General features: G+C 45.1%; 1 protein-coding gene and 1 non-coding gene across 4 annotated transcripts in view; one reads left to right on the top strand and one right to left on the bottom strand.

Annotated features, from left to right (window-relative positions):
* The window catches only part of CERS5 (ceramide synthase 5), a 44,682-nt gene extending 22,476 nt beyond the window's left edge, over positions 1-22,206 (top strand). Inside the window, exons 2-11 of one of the 3 annotated variants that reach the window (XM_056120057.1) lie at positions 3,313-3,418; positions 4,024-4,154; positions 4,860-4,917; positions 6,920-6,970; positions 7,851-7,943; positions 12,895-13,023; positions 13,138-13,244; positions 14,651-14,807; positions 18,830-18,938; positions 21,304-21,444. In XM_056120057.1, coding sequence (XP_055976032.1) covers positions 3,313-3,418; positions 4,024-4,154; positions 4,860-4,917; positions 6,920-6,970; positions 7,851-7,943; positions 12,895-13,023; positions 13,138-13,244; positions 14,651-14,807; positions 18,830-18,938; positions 21,304-21,311 — 949 coding nt within the window. In that variant the 3' untranslated portion in view covers positions 21,312-21,444. Of the gene's footprint in view, positions 1-3,312; positions 3,419-4,023; positions 4,155-4,859; positions 4,918-6,919; positions 6,971-7,850; positions 7,944-12,894; positions 13,024-13,137; positions 13,245-14,650; positions 14,808-18,829; positions 18,939-21,303 lie in introns of all 3 variants that reach the window. The other 2 variants (XM_056120056.1, XM_056120058.1) reach the window with 2 other exon arrangements.
* Positions 22,207-24,201: 1,995 nt separating this feature from the next.
* On the bottom strand, positions 24,202-24,328 carry LOC130029391 (small nucleolar RNA ACA64). The gene has a single exon (XR_008793343.1). It is a non-coding gene; the product is annotated as a small nucleolar RNA ACA64 (small nucleolar RNA).
* Positions 24,329-25,778: the final 1,450 nt, after the last annotated feature.

Below are 25,778 nucleotides of genomic sequence, written 5' to 3'. Positions count from 1 at the left end.
GAAATACAGTTATTTTTAAGATAAAACTGCATTGTAAAAGAAAAAAAGAAAGAACCCCCCCCCCCAAAAAAAAAAGAAAAAGAAAGAAAACTGCATTGTACTATGGTAGTGTTCTCACATGTGGTGCCAGGGATCAAGCTCTTGTGCAAGGCTTGCTGTCTCCCCACCTTGTCTTGCCAAAAGAGAAGTTTTAATGAAGTCCCTTTCATGCTTCTTGGAGAACTTGTTTCAAGGCTATGAATTCCCGAAGCCATTTCCCGCCCATGGTATTCTGTATCTTTCTTTCAAATCCAAATGATGATTTAGCTGGATTGTATTCTTGGTGAGGTGTTTGTTTCATTGGGGGGGTGCAGTGGTGTGGGCCACACCCTTCGATGCTCAGTGGCTTTCTCCTGGCTCTAACTCAGGAATCACTCTTGGAAGTGCTCAGGGGACCATATGGGGTGCCAGGAATTGAACCCTGATCACCAGCTATACCAGATATCTCCAGCCACATGTTTTATTTTTTGTTTATGGCCACACCTGGCAGTTCTCAGGGCTTACTTCTGCTTCTGTGCTCATTCTTGGTGGTGCTCTGGGTACCATATGGGGACCCAGCGGTGTGAATCCTGGTTGGTCACATACAAGACACGTGCCCTGCGCTATATTATTTCTCTGGCCCGTTATTTTATCTTGATCTTGCTGCTTTGGATATTCTGTCTCTCTCTTTGGCTTTTGTAATTCTTACTAGAATGTGTCTTAAAATTCTTCTATTTTGGTCTATTTTTGTTGGGACCCTTTGGGCTTGCCTACACTCACTAACTCTGGGAATCTTTTTGGTTGGTTGGTGGTCACACCTGGCAGTGGTCAGGGGTTAGTTATTCCTGGTCCTGCATTCAGGAATTTCACCTGGCAGTGTTTGTGGGGACCATATGGAATGCAGGGATCAGATGAGCTGGCCACATGCAAGGCAAGTGCCTCCTTACCTGATGTACTTATCCAGCCTCAATTCTGGGAAATTTTTTGTTTTTGTTGTTGTTGGACCACTCCCAGTGGTGCTCAGACCTTACTTATGGTTTTGCACTCAGGAGGAGCACTCTGGGTGGTCTGGGGGGACCAGTCAGCCTGTTATACTCCAGCGCACTGGGAAATCCTATTTATTTATTTATTTTGCTTTTGGGGTCACACCTGGCGATGCACAGGGGTTACTCCTGGCTCTGCACTCAGGAGTTACTCCTGGCGGTGCTCGGGGGATCATATAGGATGCTGGGAATCGAACCCGGGTCAGCCGTGTGCAAGGCAAACGCCCTACCTGCTGTGCTATCTCTCCAGCCCTGGGAAATCCTTAATCCTTATCTATGATTTCTTTGTAATTCTTCATTACATTTGTCTTCCTGTTCTTCCGGGAGTCTAATGATTTTTACATTGTTCCTTTTGACCTTACTCCATAGTCCTCTGATGTACTGTTCATTTCCTTTCAAACTTTGTTGCATTTTTCTGTTGTTTTCTAGAGATTTCCTGTATATCATTTTGGAGTTTCTTGATCTTTTCCTCAGCTACTCTTTTTTTTTTCTCTCTCTTTCTTTTTGGGTCACACCCGGCGATGCACAGGGGTTCCTCCTGGCTCTGCATTCAGGAGTCACTCCTGGCGGTGCTCAGGGGACCATATGGGATGCTGGGAATCGAACCCAGGTTGGTCGCATGCAAGGCAAACACCCTACCCGCTGTGCTATCTCTCCAGCCCCCACCTCAGCTACTCTTAATCTGCTTCTCAAATCATGTATTGCATTTTAACATCAACTACTAGACTCTTTGTTTATAGCAGTTTTGATTATAGTTTCTCATTTCTGCTGTCATACTTTGGAAAGCAGGGTGGGTAGCCCACACCCAGTGATGCTCAGGGATCATTCCTGGTAGGGCACACAGGATCCTCAATATTGAGTCACTAATGTCATTCTCTAAGAGCTTACAGAGCTGATTGGTGCTGTAATTGTCTTGTAATTGTATTTTGCTCATTTAGCTTTGTAGTTGTCCCTTGTGGGAGGCTCTTTTCCTTTCATACTTGTCTTGACTCAATGAGTTAAAGTGAAAGTGTGAGGTGTGATGAGTCAGGTTACCGCCTCAGAAGACGTGGGGGTGGGCCTGCTGGGATGGCCAAAGGTCCAGTGTGAAGACTTGTCACCCATCTGGAAAGGAGGGGAATCTGCTGCCAGTTCTAAAAAGCCTCTGAGATATCAACTGGGAAGTCAACCTCACCTGGAGGATCGGAGGAGCAAGCAGAGGTTTAGGAGATGTGAAGGCGGGTCTGCTGGGATCACCTGGGGATTTTGTTAAGGAAGATTCCAACTTTGTAGGCCTAGGGTGGGACTCAAGATTTGAACGCACTTCTTGAATATGATGCATGCACTCAGTCCATAGCATGTGCTCTCTGACCCTAGAAATTGCTGATTCTGAAGCTTAGGTGCAATTAGGGAAGCCAGGGGAAAAACAGGGAAGAGCCTTTCTTTCCTCTGCCTCTCCCCTCCTCTTTCACCTCCTCTTCCTCCCCTCTCCTCCTGTTGATGTTCAGGGATTTATTTTTTTTCTGGTTTTGCTTTCCTTTTTTATTTTGATTTTTGGGGGTCACACCTGGCGATGCTTAGGGGTTACTTCTGGCTCTGCACTCAGGAATTACTCCTGGCAGTGTTTGGGGGACCATTATGAGATGTTAGGGATCAAACCCAGCTTAGCGGCATGCAGGACAAACACCTTAGCCACTGCTTTTATTGCTCCAGCCCTTCAGGGATTATTTTTCATGATGCTCAGGGGACTGTATGCTGTGCTATTTTCCAATATGAGTCAGTTCTCAAGTCTAGGACAATATCAAAAGGTCTGCCTCAGGGCCAGAGCAGTAGTACTGTGGGTAGGGCATTTGCCTTGCACGAAACACCTGAGCTCAATTCTGGCATCCTATAAACCAGCAGGTAGGACATTTGCACCACCATGAGTAATTTCTGAATGCAGAGCAGGAAGTCACCCCTGGGAATTACTGGGTGTGGGCGAAAAAATAATACAAACCTGCCTCTCAGCCAAGGTTTTTTTGTTCTGTTTTGATTGGGGGAGTGGGGTCCGGGACACACTGGCAGTGCTTCCTTGTGACTCCTGGCTCTGTGCTCAGGAATTGAACCTGGTTGTCCACGTGCCAAGTGCCCTGGCTACTGTACTGTCTCTCCTACCCCACTCCGCCAAGTATTCACCCTTTTTCTTCTTCTCATCAGCTCCCTATTGTATCTTGCTTGCTTTCATACTTAGCGAACTATATTTAGGATGGACTTTTGGGTCTTCTCATTACAGGTTCATTGCCAAACCCTGTGCACTCCACATTGGCATCCAGGACAGTGGTCCGTATGTGGTCCAACCCAATGCCATACTTGAGAAGGTGTTTATATCTATGACCAAGGTAAGTGGGCAGAGAAACAGAGGAAAACTCACTTAAGTTGCCCTGTAGGGCAGGGAAAGATAAGGAGCCAGTTTCTCGTAAGAGTAGGATAGGATGGTCTGGTTTTTCACATTTGGGTAGAGTACGTTGAGGAGAACTTTATACTCTTGGAGAAATACCTTTGAATTTCTCTCTTTTTTGGGGGGGCCGGGTGGGGTTCACAGAAGCTTTTATGTTGTAGAGCCCTGAGCCACCTCCTCCCGTTCCCCCTGACACTAGCATGTCTTGGTTATCCCATGCTCCAGCATGCCATTGCCTAGTAGCATAACGGAGATCACAGCATTACTGATCGCTTTTGCAGTTTGGGGTTTTTAGTATGTTTCTTCCCCCCACCCATCTCGGGCTAGAGGGAGAAAATCACACAACTAGGTGCGTAGACGATGTGGTAAATGCCTTAATGTGTCAAAAGGCCTTCTGTCTTAAAATGATTTTGAAATGAAACCTGGAAAGGTAACAGACCACCTCAGCCACTGGTTATCACCCCCTTTTTCTCTCTGCTAGTCGAGGGGATTTGATGAGAGGTGTGAAGAGTAAGGGTTGTTCTGACTCTGGTCATACATCTACAGTATCCTGATGAGAAAAGGCTGGAGGGCCTGTCCAAGCAACTGGACTGGGATGTTCGAAAAATCCAGTGCTGGTTTCGTCACCGGAGGAATCGGGAAAAGCCTCCAACGCTCACTAAATTCTGTGAAAGCATGTAGGTGTGCAGAGGAGGTGGGGAGTGAGAAGGGGGTGGAATATTGGAATATGGCTAGCCTGAGGTTTCCTTTTTTTGGAAATTACTTCTGTTTGGGGGGGACAATAGTCAGTGGGTGTTGCGGGCTAATTCATTATATTATAGCTAGCAAAAAAACGAGAACCGGAAAACGGATCACTACTGGCAAATACCGTGGGTGTTTGCCAGTAGGTTCGATGTAGTTCCCTTTTGTTTCCCTTTCCCAAGTAGATAGAAGTGAATTCCTGTAACTGTACTTTTATACTTAGGTAGATGTGGACATCTTTGCATGTTTTGATATATAGTGCCAGTTTACACTAAAAGGATATTTTGGTGGAAAGCATTCTTTTTCTGAAGATATAATTCATTTTTTGGGTTTTTACTAATTGTCCTCTAGAAACAGAATCCTGAGCTTTGTATTTATTATATGTATGTATATATAGCAGGCACTGTCACCAGGAGCCTGATGGATGGGGACTTATTAAATCCAGCGTACACTTACGGGAATCTCTTTTAACCAGACTCTGGAAGCTATCTATCTTTGCATTTTAGGTACCAGTATTTGTTCCTAGTCTGTTTCTTAACAGTTGTAATTCACAGTTTGCTTTTTTGGCTTCCCTAGCCTCAAAGACTTTGTTTGCTTTGAATGGATATTCATTTAACTTCTATCCTTTGTCCCCCTTCTAGGTGGAGATTCACTTTTTATTTATGTATATTTTGCTACGGAATTAGATTTCTCTGGTTGGTGAGTCTCTAGTTCTCTGTTGGTCAAGTACCTACTTTCCGTAATTTAGGTTTATGCTGAGTAGATAGCAAAAGTTTGTCCAGGGATTAACTTTCAGTAATCTCATAACTCTTGTCTCTCCCCTAAATAATGTTAATAGCAACAGTCTAGATGTGATGGTTCCAGAGTGTTTGACAAGTATCTTGTTTTTTGGGGTTTTTTTTTGGGGGGGGGGTTGTTGTACCACACCCATCTGTGCTCAGGATCTACTCCTGACTGCACCACAGGGATCACTCTGGGTGAAATGCATGAGAGGGAAGTGTTTTTCCTGCCTTACTGTCTCCATCCCTCTCTCCACCCCCAGTCTTACTTTTCAAAGGAGGAAACAGTTACAGAAATAGAATCAGTAATTCTTTAAAGTAGGTAGAACAGCAATTGGAGCAGTCGTGCATAGTCTATAGTTCAGCATGTAGGACTTGCCCATGGCCAAGCCAGGCTGGATTGCCAGCATCCCATATCATCCTCAGGAATCACTTCTGAGCACAGCCTGAGGGCAGAGACAGGAGTAACCAGCACCGGAGCAAGTGTGGCTTAAAAAACAAACAAAAAGTAGATAGACCAGGTATTCTTACTTTTATTTAATTGTCAGCACCGGAATATTTTTTTATACCTGATTCCATGCATGTTTTTACTTTACCACACTATTTTTTACTCTTTTTACTATTTTTTACTCTTTTTAAAAATAAATTTATCATTTGGTTTTTGGGCTACGCCTAGTGACGCTCAGAGTTTACTCCTGCCTCTACACTGAGGAGTTTCTCTTGGTGGTGCTCAGAGACCATACGGGATGCCAGTGATTGAATCTCAGATGGCAGCATGTAAGGCAAGCGCCCGACCTTCTGTACTATTTGTTCTGGCCCCCACCACAGTATTTTTATCTCCATGGTAGAATTTGGGACAGGGAGCAGAGGGGGGTGTCGGACTATCCCTGACTGTGCTCAGGAAATACTCCTGGCTCTGTACTTCTTCCTCTGGTGATGTTCACATCCAGGCAGCATTCCTAGATTTTATCACCAGCACCTACTACGGCCCTAAGAACCCGGCAAGGAGTGGCTCCTGAGTACAGCTGGGTTCCACCAGGAAGGGGGGAAAAATCATGTACCCCAACCCCTGAAGTTCATTTCCTGGCCTTACCAATCCTGTTGTCATTTAGAAGGAAAATAGTCCTGGGTTATGAAGTGATAGTACATTTGCCTTGCACACGGCCGACCTGGGTTCGATTCCCAGCATCCCATATGGTCCCCCAAGCACCGCCAGGAGTAACCTCTGAGCATCGCCAGGTGTGACCCCGAAAAGCAAAAAGAGAAAGAAAGAAAGAAAGAAAGAAAGAAAGAAAGAAAGAAAGAAAATAGGTCTGGGTTAATAATACAGGGTTTAAGGAGCTTTGCCTTGCATCCAACCCCAGTCTGTTTAATCCTCATCAAGACATATCATCGCTCAAGCACTGCCAAGAGTCAGTCCTGAGCATAGAACCAGGAATAGTACCTCAACAAAACTGGGTATGGCTCAACACCCCCCCCCAATCTAAAAAGGGGGAAGATAAGACAATATCATGGACAATTTAATGATAATTCAGCATTTAGGTGAAGTTGACTTCAAGGGCATACTTGAAATTTTTTTAGAAATTATTACTTTTGACTTTGAATTTTTGGCATCAAGATCTGTTATCAAATGTGGGATTATTGTTTTCCTGCTGCCCCAATCCCTGTATCCCAGTGGGATTTACTAGAGTTCTTCTCTTTTTTACCCCAGAGCATAATTTTTTCTCTTTGTACTTATCTTTTTTGTTGTTGTTCTAGAAGAAAAATCTTTTTACTGACCCTTTAACGATTCCTAATCCTCACAAAAGAGGGACCTTTTTCTTCCCCATCTCTTTTGCCCCTAGCCTAGAGAAAGGGTGCTTTACAAATAAGCCAAAAGAGAATCCTGAATACTAACCTGAGGATTGTCTGTTTTCTCGTAGTCTTCTTGGTTCTGGGACACGCGACAGTGCTGGTATGGCTATCCATATCAGGTAGGATCCGAATCCTTTCATGACATGGGCCTGTGTGTTCGGTTTGGGGAAGGGGAGCACTTTGCCAGTCTCAGACAGATGGCACATTTCCTTGCAATTTCTTGAGGAATTAGGGGCTGAATTCCTACGTAATTTATATTTAGGATATCTGCTTCCAAAGTCTATGCGGCAGTAAAATCTGCTGAACTTTTAGGTTTAGACTCTCCCATCATATTCATCCTAATTGGGCTGGGAAGAAAAATCGTTTCCTGGCAATTAATGAGGTATTTTCTGTTTCAGGTGCCCCTTTTTAATTGGGATAGCTTGGAGTCCCCTTGGGCACCTTGGTTTTAATACCTACTAAAAACGAACATTAGGGTCTGATATCAAAGTGAAAGAACAGAAGGCCTTATTTTATATATAATCCCATGAGAGCCCTAGTTACTCAGAATTCTAGGCACACTGAATGTGCTATAGTTTCTGATTTTTGAAAAGATGAAACCTAGGGGCTGGAGTGATAGTACAGTGGGTAGGGCATTTGCTTTGCGGCCAACCCAGGTTCGATCCCCGGCATCACTTAACAGTTCCTACAGCATCACCAAGAGTAATTCCTGAGTACAGAGCCAGGAATAACCCCTGAGCATTGCCGGGTGTGACCAAAAAAGCCGCGCAGCCCACCTACCCGCCCCCCCCCCAAAAAAAAAAAAGCAGCTTATATGGGCAGAGGATAGAGATTTAAGTCTTCACACCAATCCAAAGTTTGTTAGCTGTTGTGGATCTTGGGAAATTTGGGGAGGGAAGGTATATCAAATAATTTTTAATTCTGGTCCTCCCAGAGTTACAAAGATGAGAGAAATCTTTGAGTAGCTGATTTTCTAACTACTACTTTTTCTTCTTCCAGCCTCTCACAAATGGACTTTATTACTATTATATTATGGAATTGGCCTTTTATTGGTCTCTTATGTTTTCTCAGTTTACAGACATTAAAAGAAAGGTAAGAACTTTGGTTCCCGTATTTTTTTGTATCCTTCTTTAGTTCCCATTACTCAGATGTGATGGATTCTTGACCCTGACTAGAAGTATAAAAGCAAAATGTAGATTGGAATGAACTATTAGCTTTTCATAATGAAATTTGACAAATTGGGGCTGGAGAGGTAGCACAGCAGGTAGGGCGTTTGCCTTGCATGCGGCCGACCTAGGTTCAATTCCCAGCATCCCACATGGTCCCCTGAGCACCGCCAGGAGTAACTCCTGAGTGCAGAGCCAGGAGTAACCCCTGTGCATCGCCAAGTGTGACCCAAAAAGAAAAAGAGGAAAAAAAAGGAATTTGACAAATGGATGGAGTATTTATGAGATGCAGGGCATCTAAGGATGCGAGCAGTTTTCTACCAAGAAGTTAACCTTTGGGCAGGGGATATGGTTCAAATGGCTCTAGATTTGATTTCTAGGGGGTGCATATTAACAGTACCCCCACCCCACAATCAGTACCACTGGGCGCGTTCCTGATGGCCTCTAAGCATCTAAGCCCACCCTTCTCACCCCCTCACCACTCCAAAAAAGCATCCCCTTGGACTGGAGAGTTAGTACAAATGTTAAGGTACTTGCATGGTCTGCCGTTGACCCTGGTTTAATCTCCAGCACTGTGTATGGTTCCCTGAACGGACAGAGCCAGGAATAAGCCCTGAGTATAGCAGGATAGCCTGGTATAGCCCAAATAAATAAAGCACCAGGGTGGGGGGAAACCTGCCCTTTCCTTACTTTTTTCCAGTGTGTACGTATATGAGACTCAGTGACCCTACATGGGCTGGAGCGATAGCATAGCGGTAGGGCGTTTGCCTTGCACGCAGCCAACATGGCCGACCCGAGTTCGATTCCTCTGCCCCTCTCGGAGAGCCCGGCAAGCTACCGAGAGTATCTCGCCCGCACGGCAGAGCCTGGCAAGCTACCCAGGACGTACTCGATATGCCAAACACAGTAACAACAAGTCTCACGATGGAGACATTACTGGGCCCGCTCGAGCAAATCGATGAACAACAGGAGGATAGTGATAGTGACCCTACATATTATAAACTTAATCCAGAAATAGGCCTAACTGTAGAAAAGTTGGTTTGGTTTTTATTTGGCATTAGGCCTTTGTTCTCTTTATTGTGCCTTTTTTTTTCTTTTCTTTTTCTTAATTTTTTGATGAATCACCATGAGATACAGGTGCAAAGCTTTCATGTTTGAGTTTCAGTCATAACATGATCAGATCCCCATCCCTCCACCAGAGCGCATTTTCTGCCACCAGTGTCCTCAGCATTCCCTCCCCATCCCAGCCCTTCCCCTGCCTCTGTGGCAGACAATTTCCCCCATACTCTTTCTCTACTTTTGAGCATCATGATTTGCTCGCATTTTTCCACCACCATTCAAGCCTGCCGCCAAGAACAAATGCTAGATAATTGATTTCTCTAGTGCTTATTATGAATATCATGAGAGTGTATGGATTCTAAAATTGCAAATGGTTGGTCTCTCTGTAGGGAGCTAATCCATTTTGGGATTTATTTGGGAGTCCAGATCAAGACCCTTGATACCCTGAGATGGCGCCGGGAGGCAGATTGTGAGTGTGACAGCCAGGACCCCAAGCAGGCAGGAAAACAGGGAGGGGCCACCTGTCTCTGCTGCTGCCATGTGGCCTGGAGTCTTAGTCCTTGAATAGCATACCTGGGTTTTACTTCTGGAAGCTCATGGCCGCCGGGGTTTCATCCGGAGTGGGCAGAAAGGGGACACCCACTCCATCTGAAGTGCCCCCGTCGAATTGGCTCGGTTTGGGGTCTAGAGCGGTCTCTAGCGAGTGGCTGTCTTCTGGGATTCACTGCTGTGTCCCTTCTTCCCTGTTGTCCCTTCTTAATGATCCCATTTAAAGAAGGGCAATTAGAAGGGCAGGATTTAGATTGCCTAATTTACCTGTACAGCAGAGCCTGGCAAGCTCCCTGGGGCGTATTCGATATGCTAAAAACAGTAACAATAACAGGTCTCATTCCCCTGACCCTGGAAGAGCCTCCAATATAGCACCATTGGGAAGGACGAGTCAGGGGAGGCTGGGACGAATGGCACCTGCTCGAGCAAATTGATGAACAACAGGATGACAGTGATACAGTGATACCCTCTTGTTACTGTAGTTAGGAAGCAGATTTGGAGAAATGAGTTGACTTGCCCACATGGTAATGAAGTTGGGAATGACACTGTAAATTGGACAGGAAAAAAAAAATTTATTAGTACCCACCTGACATAATATGGTTTCAAGTGGCTCTCACCCTAATTTGTCATCATCTCCCCTTTTTTGTCTGTTTTTGAGCAAACCTGGCAGTGCTCAGGGCTTAGTCTTGGTTCTGTGCGTAGAGATCACTCCAAGTGGGACTCCAGAGATCATAAGGGGTGCTGAGCACTGAGGATAGAACCTGGGTCAGCCATGTGTCACACAAATTCCCGAACCCACTCTACTATCCATCCGGCCCCTCGTATTTTTTTGTTTTGTGGCGTAAAGCAGGATTAACATTAATAGGAGGCCTGGGAAATATTGATGGGCTGACTTAGGTTCAATCCCAGCACTACAAGGAGCAATCCTAAGCATTGCAGGGTGTAAGCCCCCATCAAGATCATTATTTATTGTGAGTTCGCAAAATGTATGGATGCTGCATGATGTGTGTGTTCAGCGAGTGAGATGGAGGATCACAGCCTGATGGTGAAAATGGCCTGTTTAATGCAGAGCTGCTAGCATAATTATAGAACATCTGAGTTGGGTTGGGGTGGGACATAGGTATAATTGTTCATTTACAGAGATAAGCCACTTGGCAGAGGCAGTTTTCTTGGGGAGATTAACTCAAGGAGACACTCTGTCTCCCAGGGTCATCCACATTGCTTTTGTCATTCCTTCTAGTATACTTGTAGTTGTTTGGATAAAACACAGTGAGAGACAAAGATCCCAAAACTTAGGTCTCTGGGCTCTGAGAGCAAGCAAGGCTTTCACTATAAATCCCAGACTAAGTCTCCTCAGACCAGGTCAGCTAGTCCTTCCCTATGGGAGTCCTGTCTCTTAAGTCATAGCAGCTTGCATCAAAACCATGCATTTGTGGCTGGAGCGATAGTACATTTCCCTTGCACTCGGCCGACCTGGGTTTGATCCCAGGCATCCCAAGTGGTCCCCAAGCACTGCAGGAGTAATTCCTGAGTGCAGAGCCAGGAGTGAGCCCTGAGTATTGCTGGGTGTGACCCAAAAAGGAAAAAAAAGCATTTTTGCTTTCTAGACTGTCTCATTTCAATGCCGGGGTAACTTTGCCACTTGTCCTGGGTCCGCACCAGTCCTACAGTGGGACCTCCCTTTTCAGGTGTTAGAAACTGTAGCAAATGAAACCTGAATTGGGTAATTATGACGTATGCCCAGGAGTACATACATTTCAGAATCAATCAGCTCCCAAATATTAGGAGCATAGCATTAACGGCCTTTCTGTGTTTAACCAAAGAACACTGCTCTATAGTCAAATATAAAAAGGCAATAGGGAAAATAGAAAAGCACATACAAATACACAGCACTTCAAGTACAGATCACCAGAAAGTCCAGAATTACCAGAAAGTTTTGGCTTTTGAGTAATCAAGACTGACTTGGGGAGCTGAGACAATGAGAGGTTAAAGATAAACTTTAACTAAATCAGGAATGCTAACAAGAGCACGGCAAGCTTTTCTGTGAGGAGGAAACAATTCACTGATGAAGCCTAAAACACTTGGGGTCAATGTCCAACAATATATGGAAATGAATTGACATGAATTTGGGATATTTATGTATAACTGGAGACTTGGTTGAAAAGTCTTTTATTCTCACAATCAGGTCACACAGGTCCTCTCACTAAACGTTTAATTCATTTCACATATAAAAAGGTTTACAGTATATAAGTTTTAAAACCTAGTAGAGTGTATGCTTGTAAACTTATCTCCAATTCAAGAACTAGAGCATACCACGTGTGAAGAAAAGAGAATTGCTTTGTTTCACTTTGGGTTGGGGCCACATCCAGCAGTGTTCACGGCCTTCTCCTGGCAGTGCTCAGGACACTGGACTGGAGCAAGGAGATCAGACCTCTGACCAACACCTTACACTGTCTCTCCAGCCCAGATACACAGACTTTTCATTCTAGTTTCTCTGGTCTGATCTGTTTACCTAGTTCTACTCTCTTTCAGTGGATGAGTGTTTATTAGACGTACCCGATAACTTGGGTACTTAGAGAATTTTCCTGATCTAACCTTGGTATAAGAGCCCAGAAGGAAATTAGAGCTTTAAATCAGATTATAGGACTGCTTGGAGTAAAATTGGTCAGTTGGCATTTCTCTTGAACTTTGCCCTTCCACAGACATCTCCTTTCTGTTACATTCCCTTTGGTTGAAATTTCAGCAAAGCACAAGAGTCTTAGAATCTCAAAGAATATTAAGTCAAACTGATATTCGGGAAATTATTCCCAAGTGCTAGCACAGAATTCATCTCTGCATATTATTGTTCGGCTGCCAAGAAGAAATTGCTCTTTCATATGCTTTGAGCAATACTAACATAGGTTACTCACGAATTTAGAGAGTTTGATGTTAACCTTAGGGGGCAACTTTTTTTTTTCCCTTTTTCTTTTTGGGTCACACCCAGCAATGCACAGGGCTTGCTCCTGGCTCTGCACTCAGGAATTACTCCTGGCGGTGCTTGGGGGACCCTATGGGATGCTGGGAATCGAACCCGGGTTGGCCGAGTGCAAGGCAAACGCTTTACCCGCTGTGCTAGCGCTCCAGCCCCAGGCAACTTCTTGAGAGCCTAAATAGAATGGCTCCTTTCAGAATGAGGGTGACAAGGGTGGAAAAATTCCCATTGAATGAAGCAGGTGTTCAGTTGGCCAGCGGTTCTGCTTACCTGCCTCTTCCGTTCCATTCCCTCCTAGGACTTCCTGATCATGTTTGTCCATCACTTGGCCACCATCGGGCTCATCACCTTCTCCTACATCAACAACATGGTTCGGGTGGGAACTCTGGTCATGTGTCTGCATGATGTCTCAGACATTTTACTGGAAGTAAGACTCTAACCCCTCTTTCCTCATTTTCCTCGTTTCCTCTCCTTCTCCCCCTTTCTTTCTTTGTTAAAAGTGCCTTTCTCCCAATGCAGTTTTTCCCCCTACTTTCTCTAGGCAGCCAAGCTGGCCAATTATGCCAAGTATCAGCGGCTTTGTGACGCACTTTTTGTGATCTTCAGTGTTATTTTTGTGGTCACTCGTCTAGGAATCTATCCATTCTGGTAAGTATTCGGGTGATTGGCTCTGTGGTAGGTTTGTGGCTGGTGACAGTTTTGGGGGACGTTAGGGAGCTGACCACCAAAAACCCAATTGTCAAGCAGGACAATTAGTCCGGCTTTATCTGACTCTTAATGGACTCTCTCTAGTCCTTAGTTTCCTCCCATAATATTTCTAGTGAGGCATGATCCAGACTCAGAGGATCTAACTTAACTTGGCTATTGCTTTTCTGTCTTTTAAGAAAACTCATCTTATGCCTTTGTTTTCTTTTGCACTGATTAAAAAAAACAAAAACAAAAACAAAAAAAAAACAACCTCGCTCTTCTCACTTGTTTCCCTGCTCTGTTTTGTGTTTTTTAGTTTTTGTTTGTTTGTTGGTCCATACCCAGTGGTGCTCAGGAGCTATTCCTGACTCTGCTCAGAAGTTACCCCTGGCGGTATTCTGGGAACCGTGTGTGGTGCCGGGGATTTGAACCGGGGCCAGACCTATACAAGGCAAGTGCCTTAACCCCTATACTATCTCTCAGGCCCCTATTTTGTGTTTTCTTTGTGCTGGGTTTTCTTTTTTTTCCTGTCTTGCAGTGCTGGGGATCCAGCCCAAGGCCTTGCACACACCAGGCAGTTGCTATACCACTGAGCTTGTTTCCCTGCTCTGTCTCTGGCCCGTCCTACCCAATACACACACATTCTTTCTCTCCCCTTCACCTTTTCTCCCCCTCTCCTCTCTCTCTTCTCCTCTCTCTCTCTCTCTCTCTCTCTCTCTCTCCCTCTCTCTCCCTCTCTCTCCCCCCCTCCCTCCCTCCCTCTCTCTTTTTCCTTACCTTCACCTACTACTTTAAGCAAAGACAGCAATGCCATGGGTTGATGATTTTTGCCTCGACTGGGGCGTTTCTTTTTGTACCTGATGATCTGAGTGATTTCTAGAATCATGATCCTATTGTCCTGATTTTTAAAACCGCACATTGGAAACAACTAAGACAGTAAGAGTCCAGGAGATGGCTCAGAGGGTTGGAATTCATGCATTGCCTGCAGGATTTGATTTCCCCCAGGCCCACGTGATCCCCCACACACACTGTTGGGGGAGTGATCCCCAGCAACATGCCATAAGTTGCCTCCAGCAGTGCTGGGTGTAGACCAACTCCCCGTGTTAATCTTGCTCCAGAAAATGAAAAATATAAGAATATGGTATCCTTAGGAATATAGGAATCCTTCATTTCCTATGATTGATGTGTTTCCCCCATTCCTCAAGATAAGAATTTTTGTGGGTCTCCTTAATCTTCTTACTGTAGACACACTACTAAGAAAAGTTATGGGGAGAGAACACGTAGGACTCTGATTCCCAAGGAACACAGCTTCATATCTATCTGCCTGACCTTGACTCTAGCGCCTGACCATTGACCTTCTCTTCTAGGATTCTGAACTCAACACTCTTTGAGAGTTGGGAGATTATCGGACCTTATCCCTCTTGGTGGCTCTTCAATGGCCTTCTCCTGGTCCTTCAGGTTCTGCATATCATCTGGTCCTACCTGATTGCACGAATTGCTTTCAAAGCTTTGATCCGAGGAAAGGTAAGGATCTGACTTCTTTCCTTGTTGTTGAGAAGGAAAGTAGAACCAGGAGTCAGGTGGTCAGTAAATTTTTTCTTTCTAACCTGGTTATTCCCATTTGCCAAACATCTACCGAAAAGCCTAGGGTTCCTTACTTTTTGGCTTTTCTATGACTTGTTACCTTTAATGACTTAGGCAAGAGTAAGAATCTGATTTCTTCTCATTCCTTAGAAATTCACTGTTACTGAGCTGGGGAGAATCCCTAACCTCACATATGTTCCTCTTAACACTGCCAGGCATGGCCTTAAACCCATTCTGCCACCTCCTAGCCCCTCAAAATAAAAGAGATAGACATTAAATAATGAACAAAAAATAATGAAAAGAAGGAATGGATAAACTTTTGAAGATCATACTTGAGTAGGGGGTTTGTGGTAGTGAAGGGCATGTCACTCGCCAGCCTGAGTTTGGGTCCTGTTGCACACTTCTGCTTTTGAGGGCCCCTGTAGACATCACTGAGGAGTTGCTGTCCCTGGACCACCCCATGAGATGTGTTCAAAGCCCCATCTGGCTCCTCCCTGTGCCACTAGCAATTGGGGGCCAGTGAACATCACACAGTGAACACTCTGTGAGGGTACCTCTCCCAAGAGCAACAAAAGCACCTTTGGGGCCTTCTGGAAATCTGCGGCCATGCGATATTTCCCTCTTCCACAAGACACAGAAAGAAAATTTGACCCTGGCAGTAAATTTACAAACTATCAACAGGCACAGTGCAGAACCCCAGCATACTCAGTGAAAATAGTAGCCCTAAAAACTCAACCAGTACTAACCAGCTGTATAACTTCTCTAAGGATTTCAGAGAGGGAATGTTGAGGGTATGTAAGGGGCTCAAAGAAACAATGAAATAGACCACCAGTAAAACACAAGAGAGAGGATATGAGAAAACCACAAGTAGAAATGGCAGAACTAAAGAATTTGGCAGGTGAAATAAAGAAGACTCTTTGGAAGGCCTCAGCAGCAGAGTAGCTGAGGACAAAATTGGTTTGCTCCAAGATGAGATGCAGAAAACCTCCAAACAACAAAAACTGGGGGTGGGGGTGGGGGAACACCTCAAAATGAACAACGGACAAGAGAACTCTGCAATGAATTCAAGAGAAACAACAGTGGGAGAAAAAGGACCTTCATTCACTGCTGGTGGGAATGTCAGCTGGTTCAACCTTTTGGAAAAAAATAAGGACATTACTCAAAAACCTAGAAATTGAGGGGGCTGAAGACATAGTGCAGTGGGTAGGGTGCTTACTTGCATGCAGCCAACCCAAATTCAATGCCTGGCATCTTGCATGGCCCCCCAATCACCACCAGGAGTAACACCACAGAGCCAGGAATAACCCCTGAGCATTGTTGAGTGTGGCCCAAAAACAAAATACAAAAAAAAAAAAAAAACCCAAAAACCAGGAATTGAGCTTCCTCATGACCCAGCAATTCTCCTTAAAATATACCCCAAGGGCCCAAAATCACAAATACAGAAAAGACATCTTCACTCCTATATTTATTCCAGCACTACTCATAGTCGCCAAAATCAGGAGACAACTGAAGTGCCCAGGAACAGATGACTGTATGTATACACAATGGCCTAGTACTTGACCATGAGGAAAGATGAAGTCATGCAATTTGCTGATACCTGGATGGATCTGTAGAGTATCATGCTGAGTGAAATGAGGGGGACAGAAACAGAATGATCTCACTCCTACATGGGGTATAAAGAAGCATAGTAGGGGGATAACTAATGTCCAGAGACAACAGAAATGAAGAGCAGGAGAACTGGTACTTATTGCCACCGGTGTGGGGGTCAGAGGTGGGGTTGATCAAGGAAGGGACCACTACAACAGTGATGAAGAAAAGTGGCCACTGTGGGTGCTGAAAGGACGTAAAGTGAAATGCATGACCCCTTATCAGTAACACTATTGTGAACCACAGTGCCCAGAAGGCAGAGAGAACAAGTAAAAAGTGCTGGACTTGAGGGAACCGGGGACATTGTTGAGGGGACTGGTGTTGGAAGCTGTACACCTGAAACCCAATCAGGAATAGCTTTGTAACTTTGTAATTCATGGTGATTCATTTTTGTAATTGAAATTGTAACTTTGTAATTCATGGTGGGCTGGAGCCATAGCACAGCTGTAGGGTGTTTGCTTTACAAGCGGCCAACATGACCGACCAGAGTTCGATTCCTCCACCCTTCTCGGAGAGCCCGGCAAGCTACCGAGAGTATCTCGCCCGCACAGCAGAGCCTGGCAAGCTCCCCGTGACGTATTCAGTATGCCAAACACGTAACAACAAGTCTCATGATGGAGACATTACTGGGCCCGCTCGAGCAAATCGATGAATAACGGGAAGACCGTGACCGTGGTGATTCATTTCACAATCACAATCACAAATCATCCTGTTATGCGTCGATTGCCTCGAGCAGGCCCCAGTAACATCTCTTTCATCCTAGCCCTGAGATTATATTCAAGGCTCTTTAGGAGAATGAGACCCATCATTGTTACTGGGATTTGGCATATTGGGTACGCCACGGGGAGGTTGCCAGACTCTGCCGTGTGGGCAGGCTACATTCGATAGCCTGCAGGTTTGTCCAAAGTAGGAATGAGATAATAAGATGCCATAATAAGATGTCCGGTTCCGGGAGCTGGTTTTTATAGTCTCTGAGTCTTGGCCATTGATGGGATTACACGGCGCCAGGGGGCCAGTTGGTGGGTGTGACCCCCACCTACTGGAATTTGGAGGATGCTCGGCCCAAATCCGAGTAGGCTTGGAGATCTCGGCCCCGGAACCCGCATGGCTTTGTCCCTCTGCCAGTACCTTCATGTGTGTGGAGAGTGGTCTCGGCATGGTGGTGGCTGGTCCTGGAGGTCCTCATTTAAAAAAATAAATAAAAGGAATAGCATAAGAATTACCAGTGTCTCTGCAGTCCAAGAAGGCGATTCCCATGAAGAAGAATTAAATCATCACTGAGAAGTTTCTAGAACTCAAGACCCAGATTCAAGAGGCCTTAAGGGTACCAGGTAAAAGAGGCCCAAATAAAAACACTCGAAGACACATCCTGATCAGAATGAAGAAAGCCGAAGAGAGTGAATAATGAAAGCAACAAGGTCAGCAATGGAAACCACACACAAAGGCACATCCTTAAGATTTACAGCAGAGATATCAAATGAGACCCTGTGGGCCCGAGGGCAGTGGTGGGACATAGTTGAACACTTCACCAAGAATACCATACCCAACCAGGCTCTCATTCAGAATACCTCTACCATTTTCTGTACCATATACATACATGTCCTCTTCTACGGATTACTTTCTTTTTTTTTTTCTTCTTAGGGCCTCCTTTTCAAAGAAATTATATGCACAACTCCAGGATAAAAACTTACGAAAGCAAAGTTATTAGATTGCTGGGAGCGCTATAAGAGTTCACGTGCCACCCCAGTGACCACTCTGGTGTTCAAGATAGGTTGGTGTAAGGGACTAAGTAGCAGCCTCCCTCTCTGTTTTAAGAGGCAAGGGTCCTAAGTGAGATGGGTTAGTAGGATTTCAGATAGCCTATGTGCCCAAAAGCACAATGGAAAGTTTTATTAGCAAAATTCAAGAGGCTGGGTTCAATTTCTGGTGTCCCATAGGGTTCCCGGATCACTAGCAGGAGTAATTCCTGAGTGCAGAGCCATGCATGAGTAACCCCTGAATATCACCAGTTGTGACCCAAAAGCTTTAATAATAATAATAAAGCCAGCTGAATTTTGCAAATTCAAGACAATCAAGTTATGAGCAAGGGCAAGGATTTAAACCTTCAGGAGAACAGAATCTCAAGGAGATGGGGTTCTGCTGGAGGACGCACTGATTCTGGGGCCAAGGGATGGGGTGTTACCCAGGCAATATATTCCCCCTTGTGTAACTGTTCCTTATGGCTGCGGTTGATTCCGTAACTCACCCAGTTTGCCTGTGCATCTTGCTATAGCTACTGGACATCTTTCTTTCTCCTGCTTCTCTTTCCTGACCAGGTGACCTATCCAAGAAGGATTAGACCCAGACTCTGTACTCTCCACTCTTTTCTCACCTCCTTCCTTTTTTCTATGCCTGGTGGGAGCTGGACAGTGTCATCTCTTGCATGTAAGTGTATCTGTGCTTCTCGTATTGAGTGAAGCTTGTCTGAGTGTGTTTCTCTTCCTTCCTGCTTTCCTTGCTGTTTCCCTATGTTGTCTCTGCTGACCCTGTTGAGCCTCTGTTGACTGTGACTCATATTGCTGGGTCCTTTTTCCTAAGGCAATAATAGAGTCGACTCTTATTTTCTACGCCCTTTCTTCCCCTGCACCCCGCTAACCCCACAGGGGGTATTTGAATAAACAGGTATTCGAATCAGAACCTCACAAATGCTAGGCCTTTGTTCTGCCATTACTGAACCGCATTGATCAGCCCCTACACACACACACACGTACACACACACACACACGAACCTCTACCTCCACCACTTTATTTATTTGTTGAGTTTATTTTAAAAGGCCCTCCCGTTGATCATCGATTTGCTCGAGCGGGCCCAGTAACGTCTCCATTGGAGACTTTGTTGTTACTGTGTCTGGCATATCGAATACATCACGGGGAGCTTGCCAGGCTCTGCTGTGCGGGCGAGATACTCTCGGTAGCTTGCCGGGCTCTTCGAGAGGGGTGGAGGAATCGAACTCGGGTCGGCCATGTTGGCTGCTTGCAAGGCAGACGCCCTACCCGCTGTGCTATCGCTCCAGCCCCAAGTTTATTTTTATTTTATTTTATTTTGGCAGTGTGTTACTGAGAACTGACCCCTCTTCCCTTTTCTGAGCTACCTTTTATGTCAGATTTAGACATAAATTTGCCAAAGACCAGATAATTAGTTGCCTAGGTTTATAGGTCGATAGATATATTAAATCATAATCTTAGAACTAAATCACAGGATGTATTCCAGGGACCACATAAAATATATGAGTAAGGCACTTGCCTTGCACCTGCTGATCCCAGATCAATCCTGGCTCTGCACATTATCCCCTGAGTACCACCAGGAATGATCCCTGAGCACAAAATGAGGAGTAAGCCCCAAACACCACTGAATGTGGCCCAGGCGCCTTTTTCTCTGCCCCTGCTACCTCCCCCCCCCCCCAAAAAAAAATAAATGGGCAACAGCAGTTATAACTTGGTCATGTTTCATCCCCTCTGTTCTGGAGATCTGACATAGGTCTCGCTAGTTTTCTCCCACAGCCCTCTACCCCCGCTCTGCTGCTAGAACGAGGGTCCCGCTAACACAGAGCAAGTGTTCTACTGCTGAGCCACACCCCTGCCCCCCTTTTTAGCTTATTACGGTCCATGGTAGAGACTTTGAAATACTTTGCCTGGTATGCAGGATACTTAAACTGGGAAAATACTGCTCTAATCCAAACTGTATTTTAAAACATAGCTTAGAGGACCAGAGAGGTAGTACAGTGAGTAGGGTGCTTACTTTGCACTGGCTAACTCAGGTTTGATCCCTGGCATTCTATATGGTCACCTGAGCCTGCAGGAGTGATAAGCCAGTGATAAGCCTGAGTTTAAAGCCAGGAGTAATTCCTGAACACTACCAGGTGTAGCCCAAGAGAATAAAATACAGCTTGAAAAGCAGAAGTTAAAAGGTAAAGATTTACAGGTAGTAACATGTTTGTCTTAAAATTCTTTTCTCACTGCCACCCACTTTTATTTTCAGCATACCAGTGTGTCTTGGGGGTGTCGAAGCTGCACGCGAAAGTGATCTTGCTACTAAAAGGGAGAAGAATGGAGAACGGGTGTCATAGGCTACCAGGTGTTGGGTCTAGAAAGAGCAAATTTACTCCAAAGGCTGTCCTGTGCATGAGCGTTGGGGTTTAAGTAAAACTAAAGATGACTGATACGAGTAACAACTACAGCTGCCTTAAAATAGAAGTAATGAGGGGTAAGAGAGATCACAAGGGTTGAGGCGCTTAAAGTCAGCTAAGGCAGGTTTGAGCCTTGACACCGCACTGGCAGGAGTCATTTCTGAGCAAAGGGCCAGGAATAGTCCCTGCACATTGCTCTTCCTGTATCTAAGTTAATCTGGTGGCCACCCTCCAAAATAAAGAAATGTTGATGACAGCCACATGTATTATTTTTGTCGGCCTTTGTTTTGTTTTGGGTTTTTTTTTTTTAAGGGTGTCTGGGGTTTTCATCAAATTTAAACGAGGAATCAGTGGATGGTTCAGCAGCTCTCTTTAACAGTCCTGAAAGACATATCCTTTCCAAAGCAGTTTCTTACTCCACAGAGAACCGAAATCGAGGTCATGAGAGGTAAATCCAGAAAGCAGGCGTTCGCCATAGTACAGGTAATGCTTTGAGTCAGTTGTCACAGAAAGTAGACCAAGTTAGGAACAGTGCCCAGACGTGAGTTCTGTGGGCTTTGCCTTTGAGTTTTGGAGAACTGGCCCATTCTCATCTTTCTTGCCTTTGACTTCATCTCAACCAGGTATCTAAGGATGACCGAAGTGATGTAGAGAGCAGCTCAGAGGAAGAAGATGTGTCCACCAGTGCGAAAAGGCACAGTGGTCGCAGCTCCAGCAATGGTGCCAATCGAGTGAATGGTCACGTGAGAGGCAGCTACTGGGCTGAAGAGTGAAGTAAATGCTATGAGGACCTCAGCACACATGAACTTGTAGGACCACTGGCAGCCTAGTCTTGGGCCTTCACATCGTTACTCATTTGACGAGGAGGTCTGCAAGGCACAGAGGAAAATCAAAGAAGCAAATATTTTCACTTTTTTTTTTAACTTTGCCGTTTTATATTTAATAGTCTCCAAGTTTTCAAACAAGATGTTATTTGCTGTATGTGTGTGTGTGTATGTGTGTGTGTATTTGTTTATTTGCGTGTGTGTGCATTTGTGCATATGCATGAGTTCAGTTGTCTGGGTTGGGGCACAATTCTGGACAGTGTCACTAAACCTTGCCTGGTCCATTTTTGAACCCATCTCAATCCCAGATTTGGCTGCACCTTGATTCATGCTGGCTCCGGACTGTCCCCTCCCTTACTGCCCATGGCTCTTGGGGCTCTGGCCATCTGAATGGAGCGGTCAAGTTCACTTCCAAGTTTCTGTACTCTTTCTCCTTGAGTGCTGGAATATTTCATATGAAGATGTATAGAAGCAACAGTGGATGGATGGCCAGGATTGCTGTGGTTCTAGCTAGAGCCCCTTCCTGTCACCTGCCAGTGACCTAGACAGCTGCTGAAACCCTGCTCTTTACTCAATGGTACGCAAGGAGTGGGGGGTGGGAGAGGGCGAGCTGAGGGCTGGAGGAGGACAACAGCCACTGGGTGCGCTGTTAATGGTTTATACTATTGTTTACTCTTCTATGATTAAAAGTGCTTCAACCCACCTCTCCCGTCTCACCTCTTTAGTGAGTCTCATCAATTCACCAGGTCTGTGAGCTAATGAAGAACCTTTAACGCTGGAGAAAGAGCACAGGGACTAAGGCACTTGAGTTGCATCCTGCTTCAGTCTCCAGCACCACGTGGTCCCTCAAGCATCACTCTTGGCATCCCCCCAAAACTTTTTCAGGTCTGGGACCAAACAGAAGTTCAAAATGCTAGAGCAGGAGCCCCAGATTCGGTCCCCTGGTCTCGACATGTTTCTCTGAGCACTCAGCACCTGTAGGTATAGCCCAGAAACAAAAAGGATTTTTTCAATTCAGATTCTAGAGACCTTTAGATACCAAAATGTTCTTTCTTATGCATTGCTGGGAAGAGTGTCTAGTGTTAGTTGTTGGTTGGGTTTTTTTTTTTTTTTTTGCTTTGTTTTTGTGGTGGTATGTTGTGTTGCTTGTGGTTCTGGGATCCAGCCCAGTGCCTTACATGTGAGGTATGTACTGAGGCACTAAGCCACAGTCCTAGGGCTTTATTTTTTAGGGGGAGACAGGGGTGTGTGTTTTTTCTTTCTTTTTTGTTTTTGTTTTTGTTTTGTTTTGATTTTTGTGCCACACCTCACAGTATTCAGTGGCTACTCCCAGCTTGGTGCTCCAGGATGATTCCTGGCATTATTAGAAGAAAATGTAGTGTCAGGCATTGATCCAAGGCCTTCTGCATGCAGAGCATGCACGCTCAGTCCCTTGATCCATCTCCCTAGTCCCTAGGCCTTTATGTATCAAGAAAAAAATTAACAAATACAATGACTTCAAGAAATACTGAACAGATAAAAGCATATGTGTTACTAAACCAGCAAAGATTGTGGTTGAAGAACTAGGAGTTTAGACATTATTTCCCACTTCACTGAATACAGAAGCTGCCAGTTATTTTATCAGTCAGCGCCAGGGAGCTTCAGTAGGCTGGAGGTATTGCAGGAGTCCGCACCCCCCCCACCCCCAATCCAACCATGAACCCAACCCGGTTCAGTGTCTGGCACCAGATGGTCACCTGAGCCACTTCCAGGAGTAGCACCCCAGATTGCCAGGTGTGACCCCAAATCAAGACAAATAATTGTGATAAATAAATTTAAATAGAAGTTTTTTCTTTTCAGCTTCGATTTTTACTTCTGTTTACTTTATTTGGGGGGAGGGGGTGAGGTTGGGGCCACAGCCTGCAGTGCTCAGGGCTTACTCCTGACTCTACTCGAGACCATACAAGGTGCTGGGAAATGAACCAGGATAAGTCACATCTTAACATCTCTGACCCCCACTTTTTTTGGGGGGTTGGGCCACACCTGGCAGCGCTTGGGGTTAACTCCTGACTCTGTGCTCAGGGATCACTCCTGGCACTCGGGACCATAGGGGATTCCCAGTATCAAACCTGGATCTGCTACATGCAAGCAAACACCCTACCCACTGCACTATCTGACCCCCGTTCCCCACTTTTAATCCATGGAAAAAGTCTTTCTCCAGATTTTATCTAGTTGAGGTTCTTGGCAAAATTACCACTAGTAGTTTTTACTTCTCAAATTTGCCATTTAGTGAATATTTAGGTTATCATCAAAGTATTTCCAGATATGCTCTCGGGTACATTAAGACATGGAAGAATGGGAATGTGGCCCAGTGGTCATGTGCATACTAGGCATGTGAGTCCTGTGTTCATTCTCTGGCACCACAAGAATAAATATGGGGTGCTTAATACCACAGGATGTATAAAAATGGAAAGAAAAGCGTTATAATTCTAAGAATCAGCTGCTTGATATTCACTGACATTACTGAGGGATTCCTGTTATCTTACTGAGTGACCGGGTTTGATTTTTTTGTTTTTCTCTCCCTGGTCATCAGCATTACTGAAAAGAGAAGCCAGTTCCCTTCATCCTCCCTCCCTTTCTATTTCCCTCCCTCCCTCCTGAGTCCAGCAGCAGCCTTGCCTGCACTCCATGCTTCATGTAGGGCAGAACAAAGGGCCAAGATGAGAGGGCTCTGGGTTTCACCTCCTCACACCAGAGAGTGGGCAGTGGGCTGAAGCCCCACTGGCTCCGGGCACTGAATCTCATTCATTACCACAGGCAGCGTCGCAGGTGATTTTCAAACAATGCCTGTTGTTGGCTGGGTTTTAAAAATTCTAGATGGGGCTGGAGTGATAGCACAGCGGGTAGGGCATTTGCCTTGCACGCGGCCGACCTGGGTTCGATTCCCAGCATCCCATATGGTCTCCTGGGCACCGCCAGGGGTAGTTCCTGAGTGCATGAGCCAGGAGTAAACCCCTGTGCATTGCCAGGTGTGACCCAAAAAAACAAAGATAAATAAAAACTCTAGGAAATAGGGGACATTAAGTTCCTAGAAACTAGTTGATAATGCTTTGGTCAGGAAGACTAAAGAGTTATTCTTAGATCATCAAATTGTCATATCATTAACTAGTTACTGTAAAATAGCACTGCACTGTCGTCCCATTCATCAATTTGCTCCAGCAGGCACCAGTAATGTCTCCATTCATCCCTGTCAAGTGCTAGTGTAGCCCAGTGGCTTCTACTTGCTCCAGGAACATGAAGTGAGACTTGTAAAATATAGGGATTGTAAAATATGGGGAAAAAAGTGCTTTTGAAAGTTGGACTATTCATATTTTATCTTTTAAAATTTGAACTGGTTTGTAAATACAGTTTGGATTGGGTTGCTTAAATACTCTCACAAAAGAAACAACCAAAGATATAATAGTAAATATGTGTTTGGTTTTTTTTTTTTTCACATCTGGAGAAGTCCATGTTACATATGTATCTTTCTCTCCCCTTAATATCTCTGGAAATTTTTTTCAATAAAAACTATTTTGCAGGGCCAGAAAGATAGGTTTGGCACTTGCCTTGCACACAGCTGTCCCAGATGGTCCGCTGTGCCCCTCCAGGAGGGAAACCTGAGTGCAGAGCCAGAAGTAAACCTTGAGCACTGCTGTGTGGCCCCAAAACAAACAACTGAAAATAAAGTTGTGATAATAGGTAACACATACTGTTTACTAGGTGCCCAGTATAGATCAGGGAGGTGGCTTAAAGGAATGCAGGAGCTCACGTTTGATCCCTGGTACCACATACTCCTCTGAGCATCACCAGAAGGAACACCCTAGCACTAAGCTAGTATTAGCCCCTAAATACCACCGTGTGTGGTTTCCCCCTACTCAAAAAACTTCACCTGGGACTGGAGAGATATTACAGCATGCCATGTGGTTCAAGTTCAATCCCCAGCACCACATACGGTCTCTGAACACCACCAGGAGTGACCCCTGAGGAAGCCGAGTGAGCACAAGCAAGTGTAGCCCAACTGCCCAAAAGGGAAAGAAGTGACTTCACATGTGATGAAAATGAGTCTAAAGCCAGAAGATAGTTCAGTGGGCTGGAGCACATGCTTGGTATGTTGGAGACTCGGGTTCAGGTTCCATCACCAGCACTGCCAGGCGCTATCTGCTGCACAAAGAGCTTGTCACCCAGGTGCAGCCCCTGAATACATTAATTATAGTTTGCCTTGTATGAATGAATTGAGCTTAGGGCAAATTACGTAA

Source organism: Sorex fumeus, unplaced genomic scaffold, assembly GCF_029834395.1.
Source record: "Sorex fumeus unplaced genomic scaffold, SorFum_2.1 ptg000042l, whole genome shotgun sequence".
Lineage (NCBI taxonomy): Eukaryota > Metazoa > Chordata > Mammalia > Eulipotyphla > Soricidae > Sorex > Sorex fumeus.
Note: the sequence above shows the minus strand (reverse complement) of the source record. Positions and strands in the feature narration are given on the sequence as shown.